This window comes from Sabethes cyaneus, chromosome 3, assembly GCF_943734655.1.
Source record: "Sabethes cyaneus chromosome 3, idSabCyanKW18_F2, whole genome shotgun sequence".
NCBI lineage: Eukaryota > Metazoa > Arthropoda > Insecta > Diptera > Culicidae > Sabethes > Sabethes cyaneus.
Genome location: NC_071355.1, coordinates 176,140,680 through 176,159,413, shown reverse-complemented (window position 1 = coordinate 176,159,413; position 18,734 = coordinate 176,140,680). Strand labels below are relative to the sequence as shown.

General features: G+C 39.5%; 1 protein-coding gene across 1 annotated transcript; it reads left to right on the top strand.

The window, feature by feature from the left end:
* Window positions 1–2,915: 2,915 nt before the first annotated feature.
* On the top strand, window positions 2,916–12,500 carry LOC128740432 (uncharacterized). Its single transcript, XM_053835971.1, has 5 exons — window positions 2,916–3,541; window positions 5,258–6,054; window positions 11,402–11,565; window positions 11,630–11,819; window positions 11,890–12,500. The coding sequence occupies exons 1-5, from the start codon at window positions 3,285–3,287 to the stop codon at window positions 12,498–12,500; spliced, it is 2,019 nt and encodes a 672-aa protein (XP_053691946.1). The 5' UTR covers window positions 2,916–3,284.
* Window positions 12,501–18,734: the final 6,234 nt, after the last annotated feature.

The window sequence follows — 18,734 nt, the reverse complement described above, 5'->3', positions numbered from 1 at the left end:
CCCATGCTAAAGTCACTCGAATGGCCTGATTCTACTAAGATACGAACCCATGACCATTCGCTTGTCAAAGCACACTCGGTAACCTTGCGGCTACTAACAGAGCCCCCCTTCACGCCGATTGGTTTAGTAGTTTTCGATTCTATAAGGAACATACCGACAGGCAGACAGAAATCCATTTTTATAGTATAGATTATGAAGTGTTTTACCCCTCGGTAAAACCCGTACATGATATATGTCACTAAAGTTTTTTAGGTCCACCCCGACCAAACTTCAAATAGCTCCAGCCCATCAACTGTAACAGATAGAACTTTTATTTCTTTAGCAAAGTTACTCAAAATTTAATGTTCTTTAACTTTGCTGAACATTTTATTCAGCTAACTTAAGCCATAAAAAAGTTTATGTTTTGCACTCGCCCTCTATGATGGCCACCCTAATGTCATGTACACCAAGAAAAGGTGGAAGTTTCAATAACAAATTTTCTCCGAACATACTATATACCTAGGACTAACGGTTTTTAACGGAATTACTTTTGACCAACTAGATATGGGTTTCAGCCCACAGTGCGGCGTATGCTCCTAGTAATTTTATTTCTTATTTACATTTATATGACACTATACGCAATCATGAACGCAAACTCTTTTTGGTGAAGGGAGGAATGTCTGATGCGAAGAATGAATAATTGAGTGAACTGGAAAATTTCGATATAGACCAAAAATATATCGGTTTGTGCAATGCCAAGCGGTGTTCGCAACCTGGATCTTTCGATTGGTACTCGACTGCTTATTTTTTTGAAACGATGATTCTACAATTGATGAAGGGACGGTAAGGGAAAGTAATGAAGAAGGATTTTTTTTTTTTTTTTTTTTTTTTTTTTTTTTTTTTCGGGAATGAAGGGGAAGGGTGGAAAGGAAGGGGGGGTAATAGGTAGCTATGGTTAACAAGTTGTCGTTGTGACTCCTATCTTTTGTCCAATGCTGGAAGGTGCATGGGTCGAACCAAGCTATAATCAGAGATTATAACCGGATTTGAACCCACAACACCTGCCAGGGCGTGTCGCTCACTGGTACCCGTGTACCTTTGAACCACAGAGACGCTCGACTGCTTTACTAACTGAACTACCGGAACCCGTTATGTCAGGTGCTGGTGGCTGTCCAACTAAAACAAAAAAAAATTGTTACTATTCTGTCGATTCTATCATCCCTCGTAGCATACGCATTACTGAATTAATCATTCTTTGCATCAGACATTCCTCCCTTCCCAAAAAAGGGTATGCTCCTTGCTCGAGGGGTATTGCAAAGCGAAATGGTGGCTCGACCTTTAGCTTGATTCCGTCGTTGTAGGCTTCTATTTAGTCGTATTATTGTTGGCGGTGACCAGAGATCCCAAATATATGAACTTATCAACCATTTCCATTCCATCGCCGCCAATTGTTATGCCCGTGGCAGGCAAACGGGTCTTTCTCTGGAGCCTCTTCCTACGATATATTTGGGTTTCGACACATTGATTTGTAATTCCTCCGTTTTCAATCTGGCGTCTCAAGGTTCCTAGTAATAATGTCGAAATCATCTGCGAAGGCTAGGAGTTTGCTACTCTTGCTGAAGATCGTTCCTCTCGTTTCTACGCCCGCTCGCCGGATTACACTTTCAATAGCGATTTTGAATAATGTACAGGACAGTCAATCCCATCTGCGCGATTCAAAAGGACTCGAGAGTGTCCCCGAAACCCGCACGTAGCGCATCACTTGCTCCAGGGTAGCTTTGATCAGCCGCGTCAGTTTGTCCGGAAAGCCGTACTCGTGCATTATCTGCAATAGCTGTTCGCGCTGGACTGAATCGCATGCTGCCCTAAAATTCACGAAAATATGATGCGTGGCACGTTATAATGAAAGTCGAGGGTTTCGTCACTCGTTGTGTTGAAGCCATGCTTTATTCCCGTCGATTGTTCTTCAACAGTTCCACCAGTTCGTTCTGAGACTCGGAATGCTATTTGTTCGACTAAAACTCTTTTCACTCCGACTCGCATTATTACCTCGTAAATATGAATATAATGAGTACAGTGGACCCCCGTTCGTTTGAACGATTCCTCATGCAAACTAACGGGGTTAGTTTTTAATTTGAACAACTGGTAGCCCTAAATATGCTGGAACTTGTGTAAACTGGCTGCCCTAGTCTTTGTTATTGTTTGGTGGTTTGATTCAGTTGGCAATTGCAAGCAGCGAATATTTCATTCTCCGATCGGATTTCTACCATAATCGTTGGGAAAACGCAATGTGAAACAGATTAAGCACGTAGATCAGCACAAACGAATCATGTTTATGTGCATTGTCTGCATAAGCAAATGATGTCATATTGAGAATGACGTTTGAACCATTTTTAATTTGCACGTCGTGCAAACCAACGGGGTTCAAATTAAAAAGCGTTCAGATTAAAAACGGTCAAACGAACGGGGGTCCACGGTATTGCCCAGATAATGACAGATAAATGCCGATTATCATCTAAAGTGATATACGCAATCATTAAAAGTTGGAAGCTGTAAGCCAAAGATTAAGTCAAATGAATCTGGACAGCAAGCGTTTGCAACGTAATAAATGCTGTCTGTGGCCTAGAAACCAACTCCAGTTATTGTACACAAGAATGATAAACTGACAAAAACAAGCCATTCGTTCAAATGTTTTGTCGTCAACTGAAAATCTTCCCGTATGTGAAAACACGTGTTTGACGTCGGCGGACGATTAAAGAAACAAGATGCATTCATCAGTCGTTCTTTGCACAATATCTAGTAACCAAACAAAACCCCATCTGAGAACTGCTACTTAACTATTATACCTGGAAAGGCTTCCCTTCTAGGAACAAGTTTATCACCCAGAGATAACACACTTCACATGTCTGCAGGGGATCTAGCGTATTATTTAATTAGCAAATATATTTCTAAAGATCATTGCAGTATGCCACTTTTGGCACAACCAAACGAAATTTGAGTTCAAGTACATCGATATAACGTGGAATAGAGCTATGATATCTAAGGCAAATGTATCCCTATGACTTAAATGATCACACACCACTTTACTGCTCTCATCGAACGGATGTATACTTTTCTCTTGGCTAGACTATCAAGTGGATCTTTGACTTAAAGCTAGCTTCAGACTATATATAATTAAAATAGTTCAAACGTGCTGAATATAGTGCTAGTAGTTCTTCAAGTGCGACAGGATAAACTTGGCTCTCTTTGCGTGATAGAAATCGTCGTGAGTGATTCCCCGTGTATATTTTCGAAAAGAGATAGCCATGCCTTACCGAAGAAGTGTTTCTATACTTTGGGTTCAACGATTTGCTGTGGTTTCGATTCTCGTGGTTACTTGGACTCGAATGGTTGCTAGCAATCCCACAGGCTTGAGCCGATTCCAGCAGTTGTTCCGCAACCAATCGACACCGGTTGATCTGGACGCATTTCCTGGTCAGCTCTGTTTGAGACAATGCGACCAAACTAAACCTCGGGTTTGCTATTTCAAGTGGACTTTAGAGCACTATCATGCTATGGGACCGTAAGTTTATCTGTCTATGTTTTAGTTCGCATTATTTAATTTAACTATTAGAAACGATTAGAAATATACCTCTATATTTTTTAAGAAAGCTCAGATCATCAAAAGAACAAGAATAGAAATATCAATGAATTTCCTAGAATTCAGTGACAGTTTCATCACACTAAACGTGCTGTTCATTGTGGTTATGCGTATTATTACTTCAAGTGAATTGTATTTATTTCAAATTTGGTGATTACCTATTGATGATACAAAAATGTAATAAAAGCAAATTTTTATACCACACAGCATTGAGGAAAGCAACGGCACCTCAATCCATATCCATATCCATATCTAAAACTTGTAAACATACGAGAAATCACCACTATCGGCAATAGACAACTTATGTTGTTAGCTTGTCAGGCCACCAGCGTACCCTGAAGCAAACTAGAGACGGGCTTGATCGGGTACCTGATTCAAATGTTATTAACCGGAAATTAGCAGTCATTAACTTTTCGTCGGAGAGCCCAATTTCGGAAGCAGTTTTTGGGTCCAAAGCAGTTTTTAGGTCGGAGGCAGTTTTTGGGTTTTGGGTTCTGTTTATAGAAATGTATTCACTGTATTCTTCTTGTCAATCTGAACACTGCGAATATATTTTCAGGAACAGAATTTTTGTTCCAAACAAAAAAACTGCTTTTGAAATTTGCATAATCGATGGCGACTAATTTCACTTTAACAAAAATACGTTGTAATGAAGGTGCGTGGTACACCATAAGTAAAATGAGCATTAGTAAGTAAAACTAAACAATCGTAAAGAATAACATGCAAATTAAATGCACTTTCCCGAAAATCCGCTCTCGGTCATTATCAATCTCAGCTCTAGAATAGAAATAGAATTTGTTATATCGTACCAAGCGAGAAGTTGATGAATAAACGACGAGTATATTTTATGCTTAGACCAAGTCAAAATGGCATCTAACAAAAAAGCATCGAAGTCGGCAAAATTTTGCCGAGATTTGGACAGCCGAGCGTTCGGTAAAAATTTTTATGCTACCAAACGTTAGTAAAAATCTGTAAACGTCGATATGCACCATCGAGATTTTCACCGAACGCTCGGCTCGGCTGTCCAAATCTCGGCAAATTGTGCCGAGTTTTTTAAGTGTGTATATAAAGCAGTTGCCCTATTGTAACTCGAAGCTAGTATCCTACCGCCTCCATAGGATTCTTACTGAAGATGGTTGAATACAGCATTATCACCATCGATGCAATCTTCCCACGAGCGGAAAACTGCGTTTTAGATAGATGGGTCTGCCCTATATCGTGTTATCTGTATCTATTTTCGATTGTACTTTTAATCATTCACGGCCTATTTTCCTAATACCTAATAAAATTCATAATAAAAGTATTAACTATGGGAAAACTTTAATTCGGAATCGGATTTTTAATATCCGACGAGCTCCCACATGGTTTAATTAAACAAGGCAGCTCTAAATAAGACACTTGTTGAGCTTTTATGGCAATAGATTACCACCTAATTTAACCGAAACCACTTTATTCGACCACTTTGCACTGTTATCAACGTTTACGTCAAAATGAACAGTTAAGCATTCTACAGGTTGTAAATACTTTAATGTAGTATGTTTACAGATCATTACTCAGGCCACTTAAAATTTCTAACAATCTAACACTATCTATCACGGACTGATAACGTTTCTTCATTAATTGTCTGTCATTCAACAGGGCCTGCAAAAACTGCGCGGAGGGTAACCGCACTGACTGCTATCGCAGCGCTTGTCTGACAGCGGATGGTATAGAGCGGGGCGTCATGTCAATTAATCGGCAGATTCCCGGTCCGGCCATTCAGGTGTGTAAAGACGATCTGATTGTTATTGACATGACCAACGCAATGGGCGGCACTGCGGCTACTATGCATTGGCACGGACTGCACCAACGGGATACACCCTACATGGACGGTGTTCCGTTCATTACCCAGTGCCCAATTGATTTCATGAGCACCTTTCGCTATGCATTTTGGGCTACACAACCTGGAACACAGTTCTACCATTCGCACAGTGGACATCACAAAGTTAATGGTCACTATGGTGCTATGATCGTTCGGGAACCAGAAACTAACGATCCGAATGCGGTCCTGTACGATTTTGATCTACCTGAACACACGATGGTCGTGTCCGATTGGATGCATTATGATGGGGAGATGTTTATGCCAGGGCTTCCATCAGGCGGCGGAATCTTACCAGTCAATGTTTTGATCAATGGCAAAGGCACTTTTACCAAAGCGAACGGCACCCAGACGAGTGTTCCCCTAGAGGTGTTTCGAGTTCGTAAAGGAGGCCGCTATCGGTTTCGTTTCATTAACGCAGCTAGCCACGTGTGTCCACTGGAACTGCAGTTGCTGAATCACACACTCGAGATCATCGCCAGTGATTCGTACCACCTGCAGCCTTTCACTGTAAACACACTTGTCTCGACATCCGGAGAGCGATATGACTTCGTTGTGCACGCTGACCAACGGAGCGGTAAGTACTGTAACCTCAAACACCATTTTTTATTTGTTTGTGGGAAAAGTATCAAACATATCAGGGGTATTCACGTAGCGCTTACTATGATGCGTATACGGTGCATTGCGTATTTGTACTCGCGCTATTCGCAAAACAGTTCCATCTCTATATAAACTGTTACTGTTATGCGAATAGCGGTAGTATATACACGGAATACACCATCTACGTAATATAGCAAGCCCTTCGTGAATACCCCTATTAAATTTTAAAGATACAATCAAGAGTAGTGGCTCTGTAGTCGCAAAGTTAACGAATTTGCTTTGGCTCGAATCTAAGTAGACTGAGGTCTTTCGATTTTAAGTGAATTTAGCAACGGTTCACTCTTAACCCCCCCATCATCTTTCCTTCATACTGAATTCAGCATTATTATTAATAAAGCCTCGCTTGCCAGCGCCGGTTATAAAAATGGTACTGGCTTGAGGTGCGCAATCTTGTCTAGAAGTAAAGTGCAAAGAAGGAAGTGCGGAATACAGAAAACCATCTGAACGATCTCACCATAGATCAGTGTAGTGGTCGCAGTAAGACTGCCCATATGAAGATAAATAAAAAATATTAGTAATCAATAACCATTGGCGTAGCTAGGTTTAAATAGACTATTTGGCACCAAACATTTGCCACAAACGGTTGACACGTTTCTTGGTAGAGACAAAATAGTTTCGTTTCGTTCGCGGCCACTGGCCCCTGCTTACTTTACTTGACTTTGCCCCGTTACCGAAATGTAGCACATTTTGAACAGAAATCACTCTCTAGCTCCCTGATCTGTACGTCTCTATAAATACTTAGGACCTGACACTTTAGTCCATCTTTCCATATGCACCCAAAAATCCCTGCCAGTTTACTTGAACTCACACGGTCCATTTGTGGCCTGTGTGCTATTCATTATAAGGTTTTGCAAGGTGACGTCACGAATGAACCGGAATGAACGCAATTCACCCATTTGACATCCACTCGTGGTTTGTTTACATGCGACACCTCAAATTACGCCAGAATTTAAAAACTATATCAATTGAAGTCAGATCAACTACCTAGCACCACGTTGGTTTTATCTGGACTTCCGGGAACACCTAGACAAGTGGCCAATTTTGTCCATGAACAAATACTTAACGTAAAGCAAAGCCTGGGTGCTAATTCCGTTATCGAAATTTGACCTTCTGTTTTTTATACGACAGACTTCGCAACCAGCTGTTAGAATACAGGACAGTGCGGGGTCAGTGCTACGATCCTATTGACTCTAACAGCCTCTCCCAGCGAAAAAAAATACTTAACGTGCGACACCTTAAATCACACTAGAATTCAATAACTAGATTAATGGAAACTACATTTGCTATCTATAGGTTAGGTCGTATCTAGATATTGAAGCCCAGCTTCGAACATGAACAAAAATTCATCATACTAAGATCTCGTATCACATCACACTAAAAATTTAAAAATAGATCCATGTAAGCCAAATGAGTGCCTAGAATCACTATGGACAATTTCGAACAAGGTTTTATTATCAAGCATGTACCACATTGTGATATTGACTTCCCTAGGGTTTTCCGGAGTCCCCCAAACATGGTCATCTACGAAGCACAAGAACAGCTTGTTCCCGTGAGTTCCGAGATCACGCATTCATGTGATGGAACGCGGATTTGTTTGGTTTAGCCAGAATGATTGGTTTTTTGATTGAAATACGGCTGCGCATATATTGATGTACTTTATAAAAGAATACCAATTCAATTATTCAAGCTGACTGATCTCGTTAATTACGGTTGTACATGGTCCATAAGCTAGATCCGACGAAACTAGAAATGCGCGATATTATTTTAATGTAGCATTGATTTCGAAGAAGTTTGTCCTTGACTTTTATTACTCATTTTATGTTGAGAAAAATTTATTTTTTCTCAGATTTTCGTCAATTGTTAAAGCAAGCAATGTCCAGTTCCCAAACTTTGAGAACAAATAGGTTGCCATTCACACCATTTAGAGAAACTAAGCGCAGGGAAGAGACAAAAAACTGCAGTTCGATCCATGGAAATTGAGGTCATGTGATCCGTATCGTCCAAGGTTCTTACAGCTTGATACCAAATTTTTGAAAGAAGGTGATGGTTGTGCTGCAGTATGGCCGATAAAATCTATTATTTATTACCGCAAAATGCCGACCGTTGCATCTCTAAGTCGAATCAAACGTTTAAGGGTGAAAGTTACAATCTGCTTTAGTCCTAATTCCTAAATATTTACTACAACAACGCTCATGCTTGTTCGACGTGGATTCTGTGTGCCAATATGTTGGCATTGTGCAACGCATATTAGTCTGCAGCAACAAAGCGAGTGTGCGTTATCAAATAATCTATCGTCTGCCTACCGAGAGAAAACGACCGAATCTCACCGAGTTGTAGCGACGGGAAGATTAAATGCAGACGGGGCCCTTTCATATCAAAGATTACAATCATTTCTAGCACTTTTCCTTGTTTCAGTCACACGATATACCTTCCGCAGATGGCTTTTGCGATTCATTCACTGCACGCCAGTTGCCGGAAAGAATATAATCTTTTGTCGTCAGCAGGAAACCGGACGGCACAGTAAGCGTTTTATCACCTAGTTACAGAGATGTGAAAGGCTCTCTACAGGTTTCAAATTTCAATTACAATGCACATCCTTTAATCAACACCATCTAGATAGAGAGTGTCTGTCTGTCTGATTTTTCTTACCAAGCAGATACGGAATCCCTTCTGTACTTTATGCATATACTTGATATGAAAAAAAACGACGATACGGTCGTAGAACCTGCCTCGTTGGACCAAAGGAAAACTTATTTTTAGTAACGCCGCTTCTTATCGCCGGAGCCAACATAAATCCTTTTATGTGTTTTTTATCTGAAGTGCCATTAGAATAAGATAGAAAGTATTCGGGCAGAGTAAGGTATATCTTATCTTGGTTGCACTTGAAAAAAACTGCTTCTTAAAAACATTTGTTCCTGCACCAGAGACCCCCTGGACAAGATACGTATTCTGCACGACAACATTCTTGTAGGATGTAGCCAGCATGAAGCGCACTTTTAGCCGCCGTACTGGCTACCGCTCTGTTGCTGTTGTTATTATCAATTCTTTTATCACATATAACCGACAAAAGCCCAAAGCAAGCACTCCACCGCTTTTAAAAACACTCACCCAACACCTCCTCCACTTCACCGTAACGAAGGCGATCTCCCAAAAATGTCAAACCGCAAACTTGACGGAAAACCGAAAATCTAGGCCGTACCATGTATACCCACCGAACGCTACAGGACATGGATAAAGATAAGTGTGGAAGCCTCAACTCGTTGCCTGGCTTTGTTAGGGCAAGTTGTCCGAAGAAGGACGACAGGACGACAGAAAATCGGTTTGGCCTTTGCCTTCGTTTACCGGATCAACTCGCCCATGAAACGTAGGCACAGGCATTTCGGTGTAGCGTTTTACAAGAATTCCGGAAAGATAGTCATAAGCAAACTGTTATCTGATGAGCTGATGCATAATTAATTCGTTTGCCGAAGTATCACTAACCAGGGTGTTCCCTCTTATCAAGATTGGTTGATTAACAATCTAACTGAAAGCGCCGGCTTTTAGAAATGTTCCTATTTTAAGCATTAGAGAGAATATTAGCCATATAACTTAAAACGTTCTTTAAAACAGTAATACTGGTATAGGGATAAGGGAGATTTTCTGTCAGTTCGACAAATGGTTAACAGCATACTGTGTTAAGCGGGGTACGCTGCTGAAAAGTAATGGGTAAAAAGATAGGACAAGAAATGCTCAAGAAATCGATTTCGTTTACGATTTCTTAAGCAGTACGCACTTCATAAGAAATATTATTTCACGTTCAGATGGCGCAGTTTTACATGCAGGTGAATTAAACCGTCACTTTTCCGTACGGAATAATATCCGGCGCAATTATTACCACAAGAAAAAATGACAGGTGGTTGCTTGCATTGGAGTTGTCAAAATTTCTTCGGTAAATAGCAAGATTTTTTCTTGAGCTGTTTTCTTTTCAGCAGCGTACCCCGCTTTAGAATCCAAAAGAGCAACATGTGAAAAGGGCCTAAATGCAAATGAGAGATTCTCTTCGTGCCTCCTAACGGTTGTCACGGTGACATAAATGCATTCCAAAGCAATTTTTCTAATTCTAATTTGCTAGCTAATAACTCCAGAAACCGTTTCACGCAAAATTAATCCGTTCAAGTGTATTTGCTTCGCCGTGATAAGCAGAAGAGAGGAGATGCGAAGAGAATCTCTCATTTGAACATAGGCCCTTTTCACATGTTGCTCTTAATTATTAATTGTTGTATGTATAAAACTTGGTGCAGCAAAATAACTTTGCATATTTATTTCGTTTTTATCAAATTATGTACAGTCTGGCATGTGAACATTTATGGTGGGGTTTTACATATTGCAATTAATAGATAACTTTTGGAAAGTTCCTTAAGCTTTTATTTTCGAATATTCAGCTTAGTATTTCGAATTATATTGAATATTATTTCAATTAGAAAATCTCATCCCTCACCGTTTGGTATATTGCTCTAAACGACGTAATTATGTATATCTAAAAACTGACACAATTACTGGTTTTGATATGTTTCTCTCTAAGAAAAACAGACATTTTTTTGCTATAGATACCCGCATCTTTGTACTTGAGAAAAAACATCGTGCGTCTCCATTACATCATCCATGTAGTGTTGATAGCAAATAATTCGATCATGCTATTCGTTAGTTATTTACTCTTATGAATTTGGATTTAATATGCGATAGAAGCAATTTTTAACAAAGTAAAAACAATCTTTTCAAGGTTATACTGTAAATAGTGCTCAGCTTCACTATATTTACGAATCACCCAAGGAACATTTTTGTTATATAACAGCTTATCAAGCGCTTGTTCTATTGGTTTTAGCCATACAATAGTTGAATAAGCTACTCTTAAACAAAAATGTTTGTTGGGCAGACAGCCCTTATTATTCTACCTAACCTTTATTTACTTTTTTCTGAAAGGTAAAATACGTATGAATCAGTTTGTCGAATTAGAAAATAAAACGATTCAATTAATTTAACCCTACCGCCGCCTAACGATTGGAGCCAAGCAAACGAAATCGAGTTGAATGAGTCAATTACAGAGTTGTCTCCTCCACTGGGGGCTAACTTGTAGCCTTTTCAGTCCGTGATGGGCGCAAACTATTATCCTTTCTACTAGCATAGTTCCTAGAAGCAGTTGCCGAACGGCTTTGTTGACTTGGCAAATACGAAAATTCACTAAAACGATTATCTCATTATGCAAATAACGCTTTCCATTGCTGCAGATGACTACTGGCTTCGCATAAGAGCGATCGGACCCTGTGAACCTAGGAAAATCGAGCAGCTTGCCGTGCTTTCGTACCAGCCACTGTCCGTTCCGGAAGAGGATATTGCATTTCCCAACCAGAAGACTCCCAGTTACGATGAGAATCTGTTTGCCAGTCCTATTGTAAGATTAGCTATTGAAAACGATTTGGTGTTACGGAAACTGATTTAACGGTGCTTGGTTTTAGTATGCGAATCATCCAAATACAACCTGTGGCGTTTCACGGCCGGACGTATGCATAACAGACTTCAAAGCCCACGAAACAGACGACGACATTATCAATGGAATCCCCGATAAACAGTTCTTCCTCGCATTTGAAAATTATCGATTGGATTTCAACATTGCATTTGCCGAAAACAGTTACGAGCATTTTATGAGTAAGATTAAAATCAATTGTAATAGGAACAGTATTATTAACATCAATAATGTTATCATTTTCCGATATAGACATTCATGACGATGTTCTCCTTCAAGGCGGTATCAATAATATTAGCTTTACCTACCCACCATACTCCCTGTTAACCCAGCCAGAACTAATTTCTGAAGATATGTTCTGTGACGACGATGTTAAACCTGCACGTTGTGAACGACAACAACATTGTACCTGTATTCACAGATTAAAAATTCCCCTGGGATCACTGGTCGAATTATACATCCTGGATTACACGGCGGAAATAAACCCACTTAATCATCCATTTCACTTGCATGGGTACCAGATGTATGTAATGTCAATGGGTCAAGATCCTCGGCGCCCCATTACCTTAGCTCGCGCACAAAGTATTGCTCGCCATCAAGCTATGCACCGGACTCGAGTGGAGACGTTTCCACCGATAAAAGATACGGTTTCGATTCCAAGTAAAGGGTACACCGTAGTACGTTTTCGAGCAGACAATCCCGGTTTCTGGTTGATGCACTGTCACTTCGAGTGGCACACGGCCGTCGGAATGGCTCTAGTATTGCAGGTCGGAGAACATCGCGATTTTGTACGAGCACCGAGCGGGTTTCCAACGTGCAACAAGTATCAACCCGATGTGGATGAGTCACTCTTTGCTCTGTGATTCATTTTTGTATTATGTAAATTGTAACTAATTAACATGTGTTACTGTTATTTATTTATAGGATTAGAATGAAATGAATGAAATATGAAATAAATTTTTGATTTGCAGTAAAAATATTGTCCAATGAAAAAAATTATAATCTAAATATAAATATAAATCTAAATTTGTATTAGTATGAATAACTTCGACACATCTGAACAGTTCTCTACCAAATTTGGCTTACATGGTTCCTTGACATAAGGAAATTAGCATAGGGAACTTGACAAAAGAGAGGAGGGGTGCAAAAAGTAAAAGGGTATAAAAGTGGAAATTAAAATCTAAACCCTATATGCTACCTTTCACAGACACGAGCGTTCTACTCATATTGCTATTATTCGAGCGTTCTACTCATATGGCTATTATGCATTCCAGAAGAAGAGCAAAATCAAACAGACTTTGTTACCACTTTTTGATCGAGGCGTTGTTCGAATTCTGTTCTACAAAAAGTTGTTGCGTTTCTCTTGCATTTGGTCCGATAGCAGCTATAAATGTTTACAACATCCCAAATGGCCTCTCGGTACACTGGACACTGGTTCAACGAGCCAGTCGTCGTATGTTCGAATCTATACTGGGAGATGTCAATAGAATCGTAGCACTAGCACCGCAATTGTCCTGTACCTTGGCAGCGACGTCTGTCGAATAAAAACAGAAGATCAAGTCACGAATGCGGAATACAACGCCAGGGTTTTACTTTGCTTGCTTTGTGATGTGTCCATTTGCAGGGTTCAAATATGAAAAAAGGCTTTTTTTCTTTTTCTAGAAAAGAATTTCCGGAAAGAAAACAGATGTGTAAGTGACAGGGAGACAAAGTGGCCCGAGTAAAATCGACTTTTTAGACGACAGGTTCTTTCTGGGTACCGTGAACGTACCATATTCTGCGCAGTTAAGACATTTTTATGATCCTTCCGCTATTCCAAGTATCCTAGATATAAATTAACAACGTGGATAGCAGCAACGTGTAGTGCTACGGTCTATAATATCTGGCAAAAAATATGGGAATTATAAGTCGACCAACAATTGAGTATTTTTTTCGTTTTGTAAACTTATCCACGGTGCCTAATTCTGCGCACTTTCTTGCCCATGTTCCTAATTCTGCGCATATTTGCTCCCTAATTCTGCGCACTCTTGCCATGCTTTTTATGTCTTTATCCGCTGAAAGCACACAAAAAAATCCGGCATCAGCCATTACCATAATTAAATCCATGATCCGGCCTTCTTGTGCTGTCCGGGTGGCAAAGGAATATTGTTATCATTTTGATTGCCTCATTTTAATATTTTATTCTCGATAACGTGAAGGGCGAATTGATTCGGGTTTTCTGCATACTGAAGATTACACTGTAGACTAATACTAAAAATTGTGTTTTCTCTAATCTAATCTAATCTAATCTCACACTAACGCAGCCAATTCTGGAAGGCATCCTGGAAAATGACGATTACTTGAATCAATCATTTTTCTTGTCAACGGCCAGGCCAACTGCGCAGCATGTACCACAGAGAGAATTCCAAGGAATCAAGTGGAACTAGAAAAAATACCTAATTCCATCAAACTCCTTGAAATCAAGGGAAGGAAGAAAGCGTGGACCTCCCGTACCAAACGCTTCCCATATACATAGATAATGATTTATTTACAGTCGTTGGGAGTATCTTTGCTAATAAGGGTTAAGTGATACTCCGGACCCTCAGGGATGAACTAATGGCATTTAGACCAGAAGCCAGGCTGCAATTGGCCAAGGATATAGCGCCTTATTTCGCTCTCTGAAAATAGATTAGTTTACCAAAAAATTAGTATAAATCATATAATACTTGAAATTAAAGTCGTGTGGTTTAATGGTTGCTCAAAACTACATTTGTAAGGTTAGGAACTGAAAACCGCACGACCCCGCACCTCCTAGCTTGGCTACTCAATTATACAAATTGAAGTATTTCCAGGTATGGCCACGTGGAGGCGCTAAGTAGGGGCTTGGGATGGCTAGAGCTATGTTGGGCGCTTCTTCCTAGTTGCCTTCCCCATTTCATACCCCTAATACTAAAAATTGTGTTTTCATATAGAAACTACTTCCCCACTCTCTGACAGCCCCATGAGGTTGGACATTAACAAAAAAATAGAAAACATGGCTTCATGAATTGGCGCTCGTAGGTTCGGACCCCGAGACACAGCACAGGATGCCAATCAATGCAAGTTAAAGATTCTACTTGAATTTTCATGCATCTATACCTCAGCCATTTGGGGAGGTTGCGTATTCTTTCGCGATTTCTTCGTAGGATACATTACTGCGCAGAATTTGGAACATGAATAAAAAATCTGTGCCTAAATCTGCGCATTATTGCATCGCATTTTTCTAAGGAAAGCAATGCATGCAATCACTCTTTTTGTCTAAAACATGACTAAAACTAATTATTCTTTCTAACGATGCTGGGTAATTTGATCATTGCAAAGGATTTCGATCATAAATTTGTTAATTTTCTAGAAGGACAATCTTAGCTTTGGTGCTAACGACGATGTTTTCTGCCATATAAAATACTTTCACTTTCACGTTAAATTATTTCGCTCTCAAATATTATGACCCGTTAGTGAATAATGGCGTAATATTCAACAGACATTTATAAAAAAAAATAACGCAATGATCATAGTTATGCACAATGTTGAAAAATCTATACCTATAAAGAAGGATTTCTGTCTGTCTGTCTGTCTGTCTGTCTGTCTGTCTGTCTGTCTGTCCGTATGTTCCTTATAGAATCGAAAACTACTGAACCAATCGGCATGAAAATATTCATGTAGAGGTTTTTTGGGGCCAGGAAAGGTTTTAGTGATGGTTAGAAACCCCTCCCCCCACTAAGAGGGGGGGCTACTATACAAATGAAACACAAATTTCTGCATAACTCGACAACTAATCAAGTAAATAGAACAAAATTTGGCATGTGGGTGTTTTCGGTGACAAGAATTTATTCTATGGTAAATTGAGACCCCTCCCCTCTTTATAAGGGGAATTATAACTCCTCTCCTCTTTAAAAGGGGGGGCTTCCATACAAATTTCCTCATAACTCGAGAACTAATCAAGCAAATGGAACCAAATTTGGCATGTGAAGGTTTTCGAGGGCAAGAATATTTTCTATAGTAAATTAGGACCCCTCCCCACTTTAAGAGGGGGGGCTCCTGTACCAAAGAAACACAATTTTCCTCATAACACGAGCAGTAATTAAGCAAATGGAACAAAATTTGGCATGTGGGTGTTTTTGGAGACAAAATTTTTTTCTATGATAAATTGGGACCCCTCCCCGTTTTAGGAGGGGGGGATCCTATACACATGAAATACAAATTTCCTCATAACTCGAGAATTAACCAAGCAAAAGGAACCAAATTTGGCATGTGAAAGTTTTCTAGGGCATGAATATTTTCCATTGTTGTATTAGAACTCCTCCCTACTTTAAGAGGGGGGGATCCTATACAAACGATATACAAATTTCCTCATAACTCGAGAACTAATCAAGCAAATGGAACCAAATTTGACACCTGGGTGTTTTTGGAGACAAAAATTTTTTCTATGATGAACTGGGACCCCTCCTCACTTTAGGAGGGGGGGTGGGCTCCTATACAAATGAAATACAAATTTCCTCATAACTCGAGAGCTAACCAAGCAAATGAAACCAAATTTGGCATGTGAAAGTTTTCGAGGGCAAGAATATTTTCTATGGTGAATTAGGACCCCTCCCAACTTTAAGAGGGGGGGCTCCTATACAAACGAAATACAAATTTCCTCATAACTCGAGAACTAATCAAGCAAATGGAACCATATTTGGCATGTGGGTGTTTTTGGAGGCAACCATTTTTTCTATGATGAATTAGGACCCCTTACCTTTTTAAGAGGGGGGGCTCTCATACAAACGAAATACAAATTTCCTCATAACTCTAGAACTAATCAAGCAAATGGAACCAAATTTATCATGTGGGTGTTTTTATAGGCAAGAATATTTTCTATGGTATATTTTCTATGGATTTCCCCACTTTAAGAGGGGGGGGGCTCCTATACAAATGAAAAACAAATTTCCTCATAACTCGAGAACTAATCAAGCAAATGGAACCAAATTTGACATGTAAGTGGTTTTGGACGCAAGATTTTTTTCTATGGTGAATTGAGACCCCTCTCTTCTTTAGAAAGCGAGTTATGGCCCATCACCCCTTTAAGAGGGTGGGCTTCCATACAAATGAAATGCAAATTTCCTCTTATCGCGAGAACTAATCAATCAAATGAAACCAAATTTGGCATGTGGGAGTTTTAGATGGCAGAAATTTTTTCTATGGTGAATTACGACCCCTTCCCCTTTTAAAAGGGGAGCTCCCATACAAATGAAATTCAAATTTCCTTATAACTTGAGAACTAATCAAGCAAATGGAACCATATTTGGCATGTGGGAGATTTTGGAGTCTTGAATTTATTTTACGATAGTTAGAGACCTCTCACCCCTGTGGTAGGGGGATATGGACTCTCATACAAATAAAACAGAATTTTTTGCGAAACTCAAAAACTAATCGAACTCGAGAAATTCGAGACTCTTCCATAAAACATTAGTCAATACAAGACCATAAAAACTATCTATAGTAATACTAGATCATTCAGGACGAGACGGTCGCGAGTGTTGCCGGTGACCCGCCGTCGGAAGCGCCGCCCACTGGGGTGCTTGCAAAACTCGAGATTGTGACAAAGATCATCCGAGATTCATGATTTATGTACAACACAGGTTAATTTGTGGCAATACGAAGTTTGTCGGGTCAGCTAGTACTCATATAAAGAAAAATGCGCAGAATTAGGAGCTGCGCAGAGTTAGGGGCGGTCACGGTATAATTTCAACCCGCTATTAGCAATACACTGACAACCTGAAAACGTTTGACTGAAGTTTTTGGAGCGTCTTAGTAGAATACGAAACCTAAAATTAAAAAAGAAGAAAACTTAAAGAAGAAAACTAGAAAACACTGAGGAAGCCTGCAAGTCGTAGGCGAAATACGTGTCTGTCGCGAATAAAATCTACATAGTAGAATTAAATTGGGTAAATTTTCTTCTTTTTTTAATTTTAGGCTGAAAACGTGTGTTTATTTTCCCGAAAATAGTTTTTTATTCAGTGGTCAGGTTTAAACTAATCCAGGTTAAAAAATAAAAAACAATAACGCTTAGGTAGGCTTTACTTCTCGTGGTTGTACTCCATAATTGATCCGAGCATTGTGAACGTAAAACTAAACAAACTGGTTGATACTTTTTACCTGACCAATAACGACACCGACCAAAACTAAATTTAGTTATAAACCTTTAAAGGTTGCACTGCTAAAAAAGAAAATGACTATTAGTCCAATATTCGCTGTCACCAAAAATTGGCATTAGCATTTTTATTACTGATCTCGGATATTTGTTGTTTTACATATATTTCGGCAAATAAATTTCTCATATCTCAGTAGAAAAACATTCAAAATTACTGTAAAACGTGAAATGTTTATTGTACCTTGCAGCAATTTTACGAGTCCTACGCAAATTTGTTTTTTAATAATAATTATGCTGTACGTACTAAATACATTGAAAATATGCTCGTCTGGCAAGGAGGGGTGCAGTGAGGAGACAATAACGAAAAACTGATGGTTCAAATTGCTAAATTGCAAACATGTGTGGTAAACGCAGAAAATAACCACGCTAATAATTTTCACGTGGGACTCTAAATAGGTGGAAACTCCGCAATACCATTATCACGAAAAAATAGATACGTATGTTTTTATGTAATTTGATATTTTGCTTTCCGAGATTATGTTTTGCATTTTTATCGGTTACGAGCTGACCCGACAAACTTCGTATTGCCACATTCACCTTTGTCACTATCTCGAGATTTGCAAGTTTCTGAGGAGTTCACGGGTGGTTTAATATACAAATTTTCCTCACAGTAGAGTAGAAAACAACTCCTCGCATTGCTTAGCCTGATAAAATAAAGCGGATAGCATTAAAGTCTTCGCCAGGATTATATAACAATACGATTTTGCGGAACACCACTTCTCGATTGTCCATAATGCGGAATATAGAGTTTCGCGGAATACCATTTCGCGAAAAACCGTACGCGGGATGTACCATTTCACGGAAAATCTTTTCGTGGAAATTACCATTTCACATGGGTGATCCTCTCCTTACTCTCTGTCGCTCGTTCGGGCCCAATTGAAAGAAA

Bases quoted from the DNA above. Each gene is read 5' to 3' on its own strand.
- LOC128740432 (XM_053835971.1), top strand. From the start codon at position 3,285: ATGCCTTACCGAAGAAGTGTTTCTATACTTTGGGTTCAACGATTTGCT. The intron at 6,055-11,401 runs GTAAGTACTGTA...CCATTGCTGCAG, and splicing joins GCACGCTGACCAACGGAGCG to ATGACTACTGGCTTCGCATA. The intron at 11,820-11,889 runs GTAAGATTAAAA...TTTCCGATATAG, and splicing joins CAGTTACGAGCATTTTATGA to ACATTCATGACGATGTTCTC.